At 40.2% G+C, this 17,531-nt stretch overlaps 1 protein-coding gene across 1 annotated transcript; it reads right to left on the bottom strand.

The window, feature by feature from the left end:
- Nucleotides 1-446: 446 nt before the first annotated feature.
- On the bottom strand, nucleotides 447-17,101 carry jmjd4 (jumonji domain containing 4). The gene is made up of 6 exons (XM_020516059.2): nucleotides 16,470-17,101; nucleotides 11,350-11,515; nucleotides 8,386-8,511; nucleotides 4,481-4,748; nucleotides 3,235-3,381; nucleotides 447-2,336 (listed from the first exon to the last, which is right to left on the bottom strand). The coding sequence occupies exons 1-6, from the start codon at nucleotides 16,723-16,725 to the stop codon at nucleotides 2,025-2,027; spliced, it is 1,275 nt and encodes a 424-aa protein (XP_020371648.1). The 5' UTR covers nucleotides 16,726-17,101; the 3' UTR covers nucleotides 447-2,024.
- Nucleotides 17,102-17,531: the final 430 nt, after the last annotated feature.

Raw genomic sequence — 17,531 nt, 5'->3', positions numbered from 1 at the left:
TATGTGATGTTCTCCTACTGGATAATGATACAATGCTGGTGACTAGTGGGAAGTGGTGACAGAGTAGCAGTAACCTAGAGAGGGTGTTTAGATGGGATGTAGCATACATTCCCCGTAATTTCTCCAGCTGCTGTATGGATTTCTGAGGTCTGTGCACGGCAATGGCCGGAGAAACTGTCAGTGAATACTCTGGCACTGCAATCAATGTGAATAAACCCTTTGAGCAGCCAAACAGCTTAGAGTGAATATTGGATGTAGCTGAAGATATATAAATTCTGTGGCCTGGTAGATCAAACAGTAACTAAGTTGAGAGAAAGGGTTGTGTGTGACAGATTGTCAGCCGTGCCACATTTTGGCTTTGCAAATCTAAAAACAATTAGAAAATGGATGTGAAATCATTTTTATTATTATTCATACATTTTTCTAAATGTCTAATTCTAGCAGCAGCCTATTTTTTCTGATTTCAATGTTTTGTCAACATCCTTGAGAGCCATCTGTAATCTAGATATACAATGCTCTCTCGGGACAAGTCTTATTTCTCTCATGTCTTCCCTTTATAAATGTCTCTGGGGCTCTTCTATGCAACTTCTTTCAATAACATTCAAGACTTAGGTGCTCTGTTATTCCAATTACAAAAGCTTTTTCACTGCTCCCAAGAATATCAGTCTCGCACAGGAAGTATTCTTGTGTTACACTCCAGTAAAATTACATTTGTGTGCTGCACTCTCTTTTAATTGCTATTGAGCAACAGTCCTTTTCTGCTGACAATTCTGAGGGCCAACTCGCAGTCACACCACCTGAAGACCAAATGTGATGCATGTTTATGATCCAGCACAAGATACTGTGACTGTGTGTTAGTGTCTGTCTCTAGTACGTACTGTAGAGACACTGTGTGACAATGCATGAGACCAATTGCCATCTTTTGCTCAAATTGTCAGTCTTAATGCAGAGCTGAAGAAGCCCGACTGCAGGTTCTTAAGATAAACAGATAAATTGGGAGCAGCAGCAGATCTTTTAATTCCTCTAGTCTGCACTGCCATTCAACATATCACTGCTGATTTGATGTGGTCTCATCTCCACATTCCAATCTGCCGTCAATACCAGAGATAGTTGGTGTTTTTCTAATTTCGCTGAACTGAGCACAGTATACACTCTCTATTTACTGTGCTCCCAACTATAGCAACGGGGTCCAAGAACTGTTTTCAAACCACACCCCTCAGAGAGCTTTTCCTCTGGGGCCAAAGGCAGCTGCAGTTAGCCCCATCCTTCAGCGTAGAAAATAAGTATATTAAATAATATGAATGTTTCATGATGAAACAGAATTGTTTTAAATATAGTTTTAATCATCTTTCAAGACAAGTTTCTTGATTTAAATAACTGCAGATATTTTGGAGAGTTTTCATTTCTAACCTCCTTTATGTACAAGATTGTACTTAGTGCCCTAGTTTTTTTCTGATCCCAATGGTGCTGATGTGTTTGGTATACAATCTAGCTGCTCTCTCTAGTACCTTGTGTACATTTCATGTTTTGTTGCAGCAGGGAGATATGACAATCTACTCAACTGTTCAGATGCAGCAGAGCCGAGCCTTGACTTTTTTTTTCTCATTTAACTACATACCTCATGTTGTAAATGTGTTTGTACCATGCTTTAGTAATTTAAGAATTACATAGGACACTGGGTAAAGACAGTGGGTCTTATTTCCCAGAGAAAATCTACTCTGTTCTGTTTCCTGATGATCCAAGAGATGAATGGTTACTTTGGGTGGTTTTAGGTTTCCATTTCTGGACTTTTATTCCCAAACCAGCATGGAATTTGAACTCCTAGATTTATACTGAATGTCACTGAACTATTGTTATGTGTATTCTTTATCCTTTGCAGCACAGTTTGCATCAGGCTAAGCAGCAAAAGTGACCCCGGTTGCTTAATTCTTTTCCCTTTCAATTCCAGAATGCACTTTGGAATCCCTTAACCGAAGATAAGGAGTTGCCATGTAGCTTGGTTTATAAGGAATTCAAGTAGAATATTATGACGAGACAGCATCCTTTATTTCTTTAATCTCATCCAGCAGGTCCTCTGGACGAGGATCCAACAAGTCTGAGTCTAGTATATTGAAGTTCTCATTGGTAAGCACTGAAGTCAGCACATCTTCAGTCCGGTGTAAATCGAACACTGAGTGACACAGTCCGAGAGTGGATAGTTCTGCAGGAAATGTACTGTGGCAGGCTGCTGAGTCTCCTGACGTAGCCTCTAATACTGCTATTCTATTTCTCGCTATTATTTTCAGAAAGGTGTAGAATTCATGGTAGTTGATTCCAGTGCACGATTTCAACAGCAACTGCAGCAAACAGGAATAGAACAGAGACAATGGCCATCAGTGAGAATACAACTTGTATGTTAATAAAATTTTGAGGTTTTGGTGGTTTCTTCAAATGTTTAGCACATTATAAATTTAGAGGTATGACTGTATCATTTCTAGTTTTCTAAATCTACAATTCGTCATATTGTATATGTGGAGATCCACGTTTCTTCACTTCAAACAGTGTTTGAAGACTGTTTTCACCTGTTAAATACAAACACGCCATTGCATATTTTTCTATTTAATATGTAATATTGTGCTTCAGGATGTTTGTGGGAAGGTGTTAAACACTGTCCAGATTTGTGTTAAGCACACCTAGACCATGTTAGAACAATCAGATACAGAGTAACGCTCCTTTCAAAAATATGTCGCAGGTCTAGTCGAATGCTTACATTACTGTATTCATAATCAAGAGATCTAAATTAGCTGTTGACAGAACACAAACCCAAATCCCACCATGGCGATTTGAATTTGTTTAAAAAACTATCGATGATGGTAAAAACAAATTGGTTCACTAATTTCCTCAGGAAAAGAAACCTGGTATTTTTATGCATCTCGCCCATCATATGATATGGAGTCACTTCATATGGTTGGCTCAAAATTGCTAGCAAACCAAGCTTTAAATGGCAACAAATATCAGATTTAAGTAGTCAAAGAAGGTAGTCTCACTACAATTTTTTCAGTGCCATAGCAATGGACTATCAATAGCGGCTCTGAAGATGATGCTCAAATCCTGAGAATGAACAAAATTTGTATCACTATGTTGTATTGCATTTCACAAACCAGCTGTTTTACTTTGCTCATTTATGTTGAAATTCAGTCACTGCTGACATGAAGGGAAAGCAATAAACAAATGAATTACTCTCTCCTCCAATACCTGACAATGTTGATTCCAACCCTCCATATGGTTCTCCCACTCTCTGATCTCTTCCTGGACTGCCTTCAGCTCCTGCTGGAGGAATTGCCACATGATGTCTATGCTGCAGCCGTTCAGCCAGTTGTGATTGATGGAGATGGTGTCCTCCTGAACAGAAGAACATAAAATGATTAATTATAGTTTATACAAAGTCAGGAGAGAAGAAAACATACCATGATGCGCAATCATGATAGAAAAACTGTAAACCCAGCACCACAAATTAAACCAGAACATAAAAATGTGTTTCAGTTATATCAAGTTGTAGGGCATTTGTGTCTCAAGAGTAATGCCTTGGAAATCCCATGTGAAGATGCACATAACTTAATGGGATACCCTATCTTGCAGGCACCCATCTTAAGAGCTCAAATTTTATAGCAGCAACAGTAAGTTGCAATTAGCCAACAATCCTCAATATTATAGCTGCTACAAATCATTGTCATGGAGGAATCTACAGGGAGCCTCCTAGTTGATTCAAAACAGATGCAAGTCTTGAACATTTTCCTTTTGTTTGCAGAGTCGCCTATAGCAAGTATAAATGAGCCAAGTTACGAACTGGACTGATTATTTTATTTTGGTTGTTAATGTAACTATTAGGATTGTTCAGCAACTGCTGCCCAATTGTGAATCACATCAAACAGTTGATCATTTGCTTTGGATTTTGCAGGTACAAGCTGGTTCAGTAAGTCCGTACTCTGCCTCGTACAGCAACCAAAGGAACTTGCTATTTGATTCAATCATCTGATCACTTGAACTTTTAGCCTATATAAATGACATCACACAGGTACTGAAATTCAGGGATAATATCCTCAATTGTGTGGTCAGCAGAAAGTCTTTTCACAGAGAAGTCAGTATTCTGTTTGTGGAAAATACTATTTGTGTACTAAATGAATTGAAATGAAACAGCATAACTTGTTCTTCAAATATTTATAGCTATTTTGCCTTTTCAGGAGAACTTGAGTTTGACTGGGCCTTCATCAGGTCCAGATGTAGTGGTCCGTTTGCAACAATGAACAGTAGTATAAACATGATAGCCACTATCCTGCAGTTAACCTTTTAAAGATGTGCAAATGGCTTGGGGCATATTTACAAGATTGCTAATAAAGCCAAAATTATAGAGCATAGAGCTTCATGAATCCCTACGTCTACATTGAATGGTCAAGGTTGCTTTAGGATATATACAATATATTACAAGATTTGTTTTCTATACCAGATTGTAAACTTGATGGTACCATCCACTTGGAACAAAGATGACCTCTCCAACACTCTGCACCACTTCAATGGGTTGACTGCACTGGCTGTATTTTGGATAATGATCCTTGTCCTGCAGAACTGTAGACTGGACATCATAAGCAAGGTTACCACTGCGGTCCTTCAAATGTTCCTCTTCACCAGGTGGGAACAGCAGCCACTTCTTCCGCCCACAGATGTTGGCTGACCAGCTGTATGATCGGAATACATCAGCATGAAATGGTGTCCTACAAGAGGGAGGAGGAAAGAGAAATGTATCATGCCACTATGAAGTTGGACATTTCTTTGCTAAATTCCTTTCTTGCTTTTTACGATATCCATTTATCCTTTAATCTAATATCATAATTTTCCATCTCAAGAAGGGATCAATCCAGTAACATTCCCACTTGCCCTTGATAACCTTTCACACCTTTGCTTAACAATGATCTATTTATGCCTTCCTTCAAAATATTGAAAAACTCTGATTGCACACCTTTTGCAGAAGGGAGCTACAAAGCCTCACGACCCTCTCAGAGAAAGAATCTTTGCTCATCTTTGTCTTGAAAAGCTGACCCCTTATTTTTAAAGTGTGACCTTTAGTTCTAGAATCTCCCACAAGAGGAAACATCCTTTCCACATCCATGCTGTCAAGATCCCTCAGAATCCTACATGTTTCAATCGAGTACCTTCCCACTCATCTGAAATTCTACATCTAGAAGCTTAACCTGCCAACCTTTCTTCTCATTCTTGATATTGATCCCGTAAGCCTTCTAAGAAATACTTCCAACTCATTTACACTTATTCCTTTAAAAGGGTTTGAATGCTGTACATAGTACTTCAAGAGTATTCTTGCCAATGCTCTGTACAACAGATGTATAATCTTACTTTTGCATTCAATTCTCCTCGCAATAATGATAAAATTCTATTAGCTTTCATAATTACTTGTTGTAAGTGTACACTAGCCTTTTGCAATTCATACATTAAGACACCTAGATCTCTTCATATCTCTTTCCCACATTATACTCTATTTGCCAGATCTTTGCCCACTCACTCAATCTATCTATATCTCTTTGTAGCATACTTGTGTACTCTTCACCACTCACTTTGTGATGTATTATTTATTGCATCATTAACAAATTAGGCCCTTCAATCAAGTCATTTATAAAAATTGTAAGTTGAGGCCCCAGCGCTATCCCTATGGCATACCTCTCATTACATCTTGCCAACAAGAAGACCCAATTTATGTTTCTGTTACCTGTTAACTAAACATTATTCTATCTATGTCAATATGTTATCCCCTGCACCATGACCTTTTAATTTCTGTCGTGATCTTTGCTGTGGCATCCTATCAAATATCCTCTGGAAATCTAAATACAATATATCTATTGGCTATTCTTTGTCCATAGCAACTGATACTTATTCAAAAACATCCAATAAATTGGTTAAACATGATCTAACCATCACAGAACCACATTGACGGCGTCTAATTACTTTGACCTTTTCTAAATTCCATGCTATAATATCTTTAGTACCATCATCTGATATTTTCTTTACAACAAATGTTAAGCTGACTGGCTTGTAGAAACTTGCTTTCTTTTTGAATCAATGAGTTTACTGCTTTCCAATCTAATGAAACTTTCCCTAATCTAGGGAATCTAAACAAAAATTAAAATCAATGCAAAACTATCTCATTACACACTTTTTTAAAGATCCTGAGATGAAGTCCATTAGAACTCAAAGACTTGTCAGACTGATGTACCAACTCTGCTTTCTCTCCATAGATACTGACAGACCTGTTGAGTTTTTCTAGCAATTTCTGTTTTTGTTGCTGTTCCAACTGCTTGCTCAATATAACTTCCTCAGAGTTGTAATTTTCCTGAGCTCTTCCCTCACTTCCATTTCCTGATTTGCAAATACTTTTGAAATATCAGCTGTATCCTCAAGAGTGAAGACTCCTGTAAAATACATCTTATTTTCCATTACTAATTCGCAACACTAAATTTTTACAGGACCAATGATCAGTTTATTAACTCTTTTCTTTTAATATTTACGGAAACTCTTACTATCTGTTTCTTTATTTCTAGCTAGTTTTCTCTCGTATTCTAAAGCTTTTTCTCCTTACTAATCTTTTAGTCATTCTTTACTGTCCATTATATTGTCTAATTTTCTGACCCACTACCTATTTTTGCACTGATGAGAACCTTCTGATTAGCTGAGCTTCAGTTTATTACAAAGTTGTATGTTGAAAAGCAGTCTGAAACATTTTTAGCCTAGGAACTGTAAACATATTTCTCTGTCTCTCTCTCTCCGTTTCTATGGGGGATAAAGACAGATAAACCAAAACAGCTTAAAATAAAAAATTCTAAAAAAGACCTAAATCTGCAGAATCAACTGTCAAAGTGACAAACAATCATTGCTTTACTAATAAGTATCAATTTAACCCATCCATGAAATCTGCACTTTTGATCTTTAGAGTTTTACTTGTTCTGCTTAAGGAACAATGGAGCACTATTATTAGTGCATTCTTCCCAGTTAAATAATGAGAATTGATTTTAGACAGCAGACAGGGCCTCGGTTTAAGGTCTCATTCGACAGATGGAATACTGTACTGCTCACAGTTACAGGAATTTAAAGGACAACCTGTTTCCTCTGGTATCAAGGTCAATAACCAGTGGACACAAATTTAAGATAATTGGCAAAACAAAAAAGATTTCCTGTTTGCACAGTGAATTATAATTTGGAATACACCATTTTAAAGGATGGGGAGTGCAGATTTAACAATAACTTTTAAAGAGAAATTAAAAATATTCCTGAAAAAGAATAAATCCAATAAAATTTCAGGAGAAATCTCTTCACAGAAGAAAGTAAAAGTGGTTATGATGAAGAACTCTGTATCAAAATAGTTGTGATAACAGCATTAGATGTGTTGAAGGGGAATTGAGAAAAGAACATGAGGGAGAAAAGAAGGATCTGCTGATAGATTTAGAAAGATGGGAGGAGGGTCATGTGGAGAATATACATTGGCATAGATCAACTTGGTTGTCTGACATGTTTCTGTGTTGTGCATTCTTTGGACACAATCTTCTGAGTTTAGCGGGTACCTCGAGTGCTTCCTGAAAAAGCAGTGAGGCACTGGTGCTGACTCTTAGCAGGTAGACCAGCCCATCAGGTGCATAGGTACATATACTTAGGAGGACAACAGCAGACCATCTCATGACTGAGGACCCTGGAAATGACATCCTATCACCACTAGAGCTGGTCAATCAGAGGTCAGCCATTCTAACACATGGCATTGTCACAGGGGTGTGGCTGCTGCCTGAACAATAACCCCAGGAGTCCCAGGATTGAGGAGCAGGCTGTCTTGAAACAGCAAAAAATTCAGCCCAGGCAGGAAGATGTCTTAAGTGGCAGTCATAGAGTCATAGAGTAATACAGCATGGAAACAGGCCCTTCAGCCCAAACTGGTCCATGCTGACCATGGTGCCCACTCAGCTAGTTCCAATTTGGTCCCTATCCCTCTAAACCATTCCTATCCATGCCCCCATCCAATTTTTTTTTTAATGTTGCTACTGTACCTGCCTCAACCACTTTCTCGGGCAGTTGAACACTTATGGATTTCAAGTGGAGGTGGGACAGCAGCATCACACAAGTGCCTTCCCACAGGGAAGAGACAGGAAGTTCTGGCTACGTGTTCTGATGTCAACTCTCTCATTTGTAAGGGCTCCTGCTTTTTCCATGCTTCCTGTGGGACTAGAACATTCTGATCTATTCAATTCTACGTAACTGTGTAAGAGCTTTGCATGCAATTCATTGTCTCTATTTATGGACAACTCAATATATCATCAGTTACAGGATGGAACACTTTCTGGCATAAGATACACTTACCATGATCCTTTGGGGCCCATGTAAACAAAACGATAATCGTCCAATTGAATAGAGTCCCAGTATTCATTCAGCCAGTCAGACTGGAAGAAGAGAGGAGTACTGTATACCCCATGATCAGGAAAAACCCTAAAACCCAAGAAATGACAAGGTTTATTCAGGAATATTACAAGTGTAAGAAAAGTCCATCAAACCTGTTCCTTTCATAGACAAAATAATCTGACCCATCTGGTTTAATCTTGTATATTTTGTTCTTGATTCCTCTAGTCCTCTGTTCATTGTCCTAGTTAAACAGCTTGCTCAATCCCATATCCATATCTAATAACATCTGTAAGTTTTTGCTTGGGTTTATCTTCTTTCAGTCATCCTGGTCACTCCTTACCAAATTTCATTCCAGTGCATCCATTTAAGGCCCTTTTAACCTTTTATGCTGAACTAGGATTCATTGTTCAGTCCGTGAGCCTTCAATGTCCAGTTGCTGTAGCTCCAATACGTTCAGTACATGAGAGCAGAAAGATTTAAAAAAGACATGAGGGTGGTTCATGTTTGGAATGAACTGCTAGAGGAATTGATGGATGTGGGTACGGTTACAAGTTTAAAAGACATTTAGATATGGACATGAATAAGAAATAGAGGGATCTGGGCCAAGTGCAGGTAAGTGGGACTAGGTTAGTTTGGGATTATGGTCGGCATGGACTAGTTAGAGCAAGGAATCTGTTTCCGTGCTGCAAGACTCTATGATTCATTTTCAACTTATTGCCGGTTTAATTTATTTGAGTTATGTACTCTATAATTTTGGAAACACATTTTCAATCTTGTTCTTTCATCGTTGACTACCTAGGATATTGAGGAGAGCACAAGACTATAGACACAGTAGCAGAAGTAGGAATTCAGCCTACTGAGTCTGCTCCACCATTCAATGAGATCGTTGCTGATCTAATAATCCTCAAATCCACTTTTTCCCAATGCCTTCCTTCCCCTTACTAGTTAAAAATCTATCTTCGCCTTGAATACACTTACCACAGAAGCTGTGTCATTAAGAACTCCAAAGATTCACTACTCTCTGAGAGAAGAAATTCCTCCTCAACTCTCTCTTAAATGGGCAATCCCTTACTCTGAGATTATGCCCTCTGATCCTAGATTCTCACACAAGGGGGAAAAACCCTCTCAGCGCTTACACTGTAAAGTCCCCTTGGAGTCTCGTACAGTTCGAAAATGTCTCCTCTCGTTCTTCTAAATTCCAAAGAGTACAAGCTCAACTTACTCAACGTCTCCTCATACGACAATTCCTCTATACCTGGAATCAATATAGTGAACCTTCTCTGGACTACCGCGAAATGCAGTACATTTTTCTTTGATAACAGGGTCAACTGATTGCAGTATTCCAGACATGGTCTGACTAGTGCCTTGTGTAGTCCACTCACTCAGCTAGTCTATAACCCTCTATAGAATCATAGAATCCCTACAGTGTGGAAACAGGCCCTTCGGCCCAACAAGTCCACACCGACCCACAGAGCATCCCACCCAGACCCATCTCCCTAAAACCCCCCTAATCTACACATCCCTGAACACTGTGGGCAATTTAGCATGGCCAATCCACCTAGCCTGCATATTTTTGGACTGTGGGAGGAAACTGGAGCACCCGGAGGAAACCCACGCAGACACGGAGAATGTGCAAACTCCACACAGACAGTCACCCGAGGGTGGAATCAAACCCGGGTCCCTGGTGCTGTGAGGCAGCAGTGCTAACCACTGTGAGCCACCATGCCGCCCCAAAGGCTCTGTCATCTTTACTACCTGTCTTCCCACCTATTTTTGTGTAATCTACAAACTTGCCAATTGCACATTTACTACCCTCATCCAAGTCTTGATAATGCAGTCCCAGTTGTATTCTACTAGTTACAGGTTGCCATCCTGAAAATGACCTCTTTATCCCAACACCGTTTTCCATTAATTAGCCAAATTTCTAAACATACTAATATACTGCCTCCAACACCGTGTGCTTTTATCTTATTAAATAACTTATGTGTAGTGCTTTATTAAACACTTTTTGGAAATCAATAGTTCCCTTTTGTTCATCCTGCTTGTTAACTCCTCAAAAAACAGTAAATAAATTTGTCAGACATGATTTCTGCTTCATGAAGCCTCGTTGATTCTGCATGTTTATATTATGTATCCAATCATGCTGTGGGTTCTAACTTGGAAAGAGTTAATAAGCAATAGCTTTCGGTAATCAAGGTATGTGTGAGAAGTTTACCAATCAGGAGTGGATGGCTCTTGAAGAATCGGAAAGGGACCGAGAAATTGAGTGTCGACCTGTGCCCTTAGCTGAACTGGAAAGTAAGAACTGTATGCCCTTAAAGTATTAATAGGTGTTATTTATAACCTAAGCAAGATTTCCTGAGTTACGGCACAAGACTGATTACAATTGCCTTCTTGGTTAAAGTTCCAATTGAACAGATTAATATTAGGATTTGAGATTAAATTATATGAGACGCCTAAAATTTACCCGCAACAATCGTCCACAAAATCTCCCTAAGTAAGTTTGATGGCTCAGTACAGAAAAGAGCTTACATTTACACAGTATGGAACTGGAGGAACAAAGCAGGCCAGACAGCATCAGAGGAGCAGGGAAGTTGACGTTTCGGGTAGGGACCCATCTCTCAGATAATAACCAAAACATTTCAAATGAACTGATGAAGTGCAGCGACTGCTCCTTTGTCAGGAAGGCAGGGTTTTTCTATTGTGGGGCCTCATCTACATAGACTAGGTTAACACTATCCAGTTAATTAATTTGGCACCATTTCAATCAGGACGAAATAGGGGAGACTTTCATCCCATTGATCACAACTGCATTGTTAGATAACTCATCGCATTACCTAAGCTTCGATTACTGTGGGGCTCAAGTAGAATGACTTGACAGTTTGAAATGAAAAGCAACAGGGGAATTATCCTGCATACACTCACCTGTGCATGTGCCAGTCTTTCATGTACAAGCAGCCCTGTGGAGATGAATAGCCACTCTCCCTGTGTTCTCTCCAGTAATTGAGGTAGTCCCTTAGTGGGATGTTGTGCTTTGGATTTGCATTGTATTCCTTCACATCACAGTTGGCCACAGGGACGATAAAATCTCCTATAAAACAAAACAGCAATAAAGCAGAATTATATGAAATGCACATGGAGAAAGAACACAATTTCAGAATTAAGTACAAAAATAACACTGCATAAAGTTTGAACCTGCAAGGTGAGTTACTACGTGTATTATTTAACACATTTTAAAATTTATTTCTTCATGGCATTTTTTGAAGTGTGGCCGTCGCTGGCTGGCCAGCATTTATTACCCGTCACTAGTTGCCCTTAAGAAGGTGGTGGTTAGCAGCCTTCTTGAACTTCTGTACTCTGTGCTATAGGTTGGCCCGCAATGTCCTTAGGTAGGGAATTCCTGGATTTTGACCCAACAACTTGAAAGTTTTTCAAATCTGGATGGTGAGTGGCTTGAAGTAGAACTTACAGGTATCTGCTGCCCTTTTCCTTCTGGATGGAAGTGGTGTCTAAGAGTCTTAGGTGAATTTCTGCAGTGCATCTTTAGATAGTACACACTGTTATTATTAAGCTTCAGTGGTGGAAGGAGCTTATTCCTTTGTGGATGTGGTGCCAGTCAAGTGGGTTGCTTTGTTCTGGATGCTATCAAGCTTCTTGAGTGTTGTTGGAGCTGCGCTCATCCATGCCAGTAGGAAGTATTCCATTATACTTCTGACTTGTGCCTTGTAGATGGTGAACAGGCTTTGGGGAGTCAGGATATGAGTTACTTGCTGCTGCATTCCTAGTCTCTGACCTGCTCTTGTAGCCATTGAATTTACGTGGTGACTCCAATTGAGTCGCTGTGCAATAGTAACCCCAGGGTGTGGACAGTGGGGAATCACTGACGGTAACATCATCTAAAGACAAGAGGCAGTGGTCAGCTTGTCACTTATTGGAGATGATCATTGCGTGGAATTTTTGCCCTTCCATAATTGTGCTTGAACTGTTAGGCTATCAGAGAGAGTAGTGATGAGCCAACCACATTGCTGCGGGTCTGGTGCCACACGTCATCTAGACCAGGTAAGGGCAGCAATTTTCCTTCTGGAAAGGGCATCAGTGAATCCATCTGAAATAATCTCACAAAGGCTGGTATCCCGACACCAAGTCACCATTTATTTACATGTGCACAGTATATATGACGCTGACCCAGCTATTCAGAGCCGGTTCCTAGAGTGAGCAGATCCCCTGACACTCCTGTTTATATCTGTCAGCCAGGACTCCCTGAATAGATCAGGTTAACAGTCCCAATCAGGGAACTCATATTCTATGCGATCCACCCAGCTGACCTCGTTCCAGTCACTATACCATCAATGACCAAATTTCAGAAAAGATCTCAGAAGTGCATCCCACAATAATTAAATTTCTACTTTACATAGCCACATAACTCCAAAACATGGAAATGACGCAATTTCCTAAAACAACTAATTGCTAAATCAGCAGGTTGCTAGGGTTGGCTCACTTCCTTGCTGCTGCAGAGGCATGTGGTCAAGATCATGTTTTACCCTAACTCCCAGCACTTTCTGGTATTGTGTACTGAAGTTCAGAAACGTCTGCCTTCCTGCTCCTCTGATGCTGCTTGGCCTGCTGTGTTCATCCAGCTCTACACCTTGTTATCTCAGAAACCGATTTCTGTGTTGACACAGTTTAACGTAGCAGGCAGCAACAGTTTTTGCAGTCTGATTAGCATTTGAAAGCAAGAAAGAGTTCATTTATGTAGTGCCTTACATTACCTCAAGACATACCAAAGTATTTTACAGTCAATAACATAGTTCTGACGTGTACTGGCTGTTAATGCACTTAAGAACTTCCAGATAGTGAATTCCTCATGTTGCCCTTGGGCTGATATGGGGGCGAGGTACAGCAGAATCCATGTACTTTACAAAATGAGTAAATACTAATCTATTATTCACTGGTTCACCACCAGAAGTCACATTTCCGGTCATTAGTTTGCTTGGAAACTTTTTGAGGGTGAAACAAAGCTTTGTGTCATTTCTGCCTCCAAGGTGAGCTGGAATCCACATCATAGGGAAAACATACTTCTATCTCTGCAACATTGCTTGATTCTACTCTTTTCTCAGTTCAGCTATTGCTGAGTTCCTTATCCATGCCTTTTTCTTTCTTGACTTAACTATTTCAATTGTCAACATCCCACATTCTATTCTCTAGAAACTTGAGGTCATCCAGAACTCTGACCTCATGTCGTCACTGTCTGATTCACCCATTACACCCTTGTCTACATTGGATTTGAGTTAAGTAACAGTTTAACTATAAAATTCTAATTTAGCACTACTAGATTCAAATGTTGTTGAAATAAAATGTACACTCTGTCACAGTTTTGTCTTGCACACATCAGGACAACATGGAAGGATTCAGGTTGAAATTTATACTGTATGTGAGTGCTGATTGATTGGCAAGTGAATGCTGATCGGTTGGCAATTGGAAAGTAAATGGTGGAGACATTGCAATGGAGAATGCAATATCCTCACTGGTCAGTACACAAGTTGGGATTCCTACCATTCCATGCACTATAAAATATCTCTTATTGGTAACCTTGCAAATGAGGCCGGAGCAATTTGCTCACCATGAAAGCTTGTTGCTGAAGTATGACACATCAAAGCAATTCCTGGGATAATGACTATCTTGGTCAAATCATTTCTCACAGTACATCATGCGAACTTGAGAACGGTGCTAAGGTAGCCACTGTTAGTCATGAAAAGTGCAGTCTACCTCAGCTTATACTGGAACAGTAAAGTATCTCAAATGTTTGAGCGATGGGTGAGCTAGCTGTTTCATGCTGTTACAATGCAGTAGAAACACTACTGATGTTGCCATAAACAGGATGCTGCTGTCAAGCTGGAAAGGCGTTCTGCCTATTGCATAAAGATAACATATGAATTTCAGTGCTCATGTGAAACCAGGTATGTGGGCCATATACACTAAAGACTGGTTGGTTGTGTCAAATCCTATATCTCTTTCGATGTTCACAACAGTCAAGGCACTCATCATATCCAACTAGCCCATGTTTTCAAAATGCACAACACAGCGTCCACATTAGATATGATTCGGCAACTGGATAACATTTACTGGAAAATCCTGAGCGTGCAAAGAATTACACTGAAACTATTTTAAGATTGTCAGTCAAGAGTCACAGTGTGAGGTACTTGCGTGTATTGGAACCTACATATAATAGCATGCAGTGCTCCAGATATAACATGTAAATGCATTGTATCCATTTCAACACAACAACAGTCATTCACTGATTCATTTCTCATGGCAATGTTTTGATGAATTAGAATCAACTTACCTAGTTTAAAATATAAACAAAACTTAGCAGTTACCTATCGGTCAGCATGAACTAATGCATTCTTCACTGCAACATTTCTACCAATCAGAATCCTCTTGCCAAGGAATCAGAGATTCTCCTCTATAAATATTGGCTTCCCTTAAAACTGATATTCTTGAGCCCTGTCCGAATGAATGCAAGACAAAAAGCTTTCAGGAATTCTAAAGTTCTCACTGCTGTTTTAAATTCCTCAATGACAGTTCCTCTCCCCGCCTTTGTAATTTCTTCCAGCCTTTGAACCCTCTAAGGTGTTTTCAATTCTGGTCTTATGACAATCTCCAATTTTAATACTCTAACATGATCGCTATGCTGCCAAATGTTCTGGAATCTGTGTATTTCTTCTTGCCTTTAAGAAACTATTTAAAATCAATTTCTTTGACCAATCTTTTGGTTGTCTTCTTTAATAGCTCCATGTGCGATTATGCTTCAAACTGTGCTCGATAACACTTATATTGCTCCTTGGAACATTACCCTACTGTAAAGGTGTAATAATAAATATGTATAGGAATGCACGTTTTTGTTGGGTGACACTGCTCAATGTTATAGTGACTGACTTTCAAGGTGAGAGTGGGGGCACTGAGTTGCCATCCAAAATCAGGATTTCAAATTGTGGAAATACGTGGCACCACATTCAAATGAAAACAAATGGAAATAGGATATTGAAGGAAGTGAGAGTGGAAATTACAGAGGCACTGTTCATAACTTTCAGTCTTTCTTAGACTCAGGAGTGATGCTCGAGGACTGGAGAATTGCAGTTCAAGTAACTTCAGTGATGGGAGAACATCTTCAACAAATAAATCTGAATAAAATTAAGAGTCACATGACAAACGTGGATCAATTGAGATGAGCCAGCACGCTTTCTTAAGGGAAAATCATGTTTAACTGGCTTGCTGGAGTTTTTTTGGAAGAGGAAACAGAGGGGGTTGATGAGGACAATACTGTTAAAGTGTTGTATATGGATCAACAGCCAACATGTGCACTGAATTTTGATTTTTAAAAAGTCTCATTTCCTCATTCCTACCTCCCTGGATTATTACAGCATTATTCTGAGAGGTTATTGTTAATTCCTGAAGACACCAACACAATCCAAGAGTGTTTGCAACAATCCTTGTCCAAATGTCTTCTCCACCACTTGCCCAGGCCAGTGATTCATACTCAATGTTATCTCAGCATGGTAGTTATCACAAGATCAGTCCAATCCTCTTCTCATCCACCAAACTACAGTCAGGGTTAGCAAATTTGATTTGTGTTTTGACAGCCACTGATAATCCAGACGTCTAGGCTAAAATCCTGGGGAGATTGGTTCAAATCCCACCACAGCATCTGCCGGAAATTAAATTGAATTCATATAGGTGAAATATAAAGCTAGTCTCAGTATTCCCTGACAACAATCATTGATTCTTGTAGAAACCCTTCTGGTTCACTAATGCTCTTTGGGAAGGAAATCTAACACTCCAGACAAAGAGCCGTATGGTTGGATTTAACTACTCTCTGCGTATGGTCCAGCAAGCTACTCAGTTAAGTGTAACTTAAAATAGTCAACAAACTGGGGCTTTGCCAGCGTCACCCACATTCCACGGGAAAGAAAAACAAAAGCCCAGGGCTGCTGTGATTTCCCTCACCCCTTTCAGCAAATACACCACCAAGAGAAAATGGGACTAACCAAAATGTTTCAGCAAGTGCTCAAAGTCAGGCTTGCCATCCCCTTTCACCCACTCTTGCCTGCTCCTCCAGCCTTCCGTAAACTCGGGCGACAGTATGCATGGGAAATTAGGAAGCAGAAAATCCCTGAAAAACTGAGAGTAACTCCAATCTGATTTCCATAAGTAATCAGGTTTTCGACCTTTACGAAACTCTCCATATGAAGGCCTGTCACTCTGGAAGAATACCAGTGCACTCTTCAATGTTTCCTCGTCCATGTTTCAGCAGTCAGGAATTTCACTCCTAATAACCCTCATATTAAATGATCAGAATCCTGCAGCTTTTCTTTCCTCCATGTTCCTCGCTGAACTACTGCAAATGCTGATTCTATTTCAAGGGCAAAAAGGGTGGTTGTAAAATGTATCAGAAATCACTTTCAATCTATAGTCCAGCTGATCAGATTTATACAGTAAACCAGCCCGTCAGTGATTAAGTCTGTCGCCCCGGACAGCTGCCCGTTGGCGGCAGGGTGTCTGTTATTCAGACCAACTCCATCTTTACTGAAACAGACCGAAATTTCACAAACACGGCGGACATGCCACAACCGTACACCGGGAGGTTGGGGCGCAGCCGCAGATACCAGACCGGAATCAACGAGTAAAAGATTCCTGTAAGAGGAGGGCGGGGACTTGTGATTGACAGGTAACGGGGAAGGGGTGGGGTCAGTGTGTGACTGACAGGAACGGTGGAAGGAAGGGGTGGGGTCAGTGTGAGATTGACAGGAACCGGGGAGGGGGTGGGGTCTGTGTTTGATTGACAGGAACGTTGGATGCGGGGGTCTGTGAGTGATTGACTGCTATCGTGGAGGGGTGGTGTCAGGGAGTGATTGACTGGTTTGGGGCGGGGGTGGGGACCGTGTGTGATTGACAGCATCAGGGGATTGGGTGAGTGATTGTCAGGGTGTGATTGACAGGATGCTGGAAGAGGGTGTGGTCAGTGTGTGACAGGCTGTAACGGGGAAAGGGCGGAGTCAGGGCATGATTGACTGAAACTAGTGAAGGGGTGGAGTCAGTGTGTGATTGAC

The sequence above is a fragment of the Rhincodon typus genome, chromosome 4, assembly GCF_021869965.1.
Source record: "Rhincodon typus isolate 14 chromosome 4, sRhiTyp1.1, whole genome shotgun sequence".
NCBI classification, from domain to species: domain Eukaryota; kingdom Metazoa; phylum Chordata; class Chondrichthyes; order Orectolobiformes; family Rhincodontidae; genus Rhincodon; species Rhincodon typus.
Note: the sequence above shows the minus strand (reverse complement) of the source record. Positions and strands in the feature narration are given on the sequence as shown.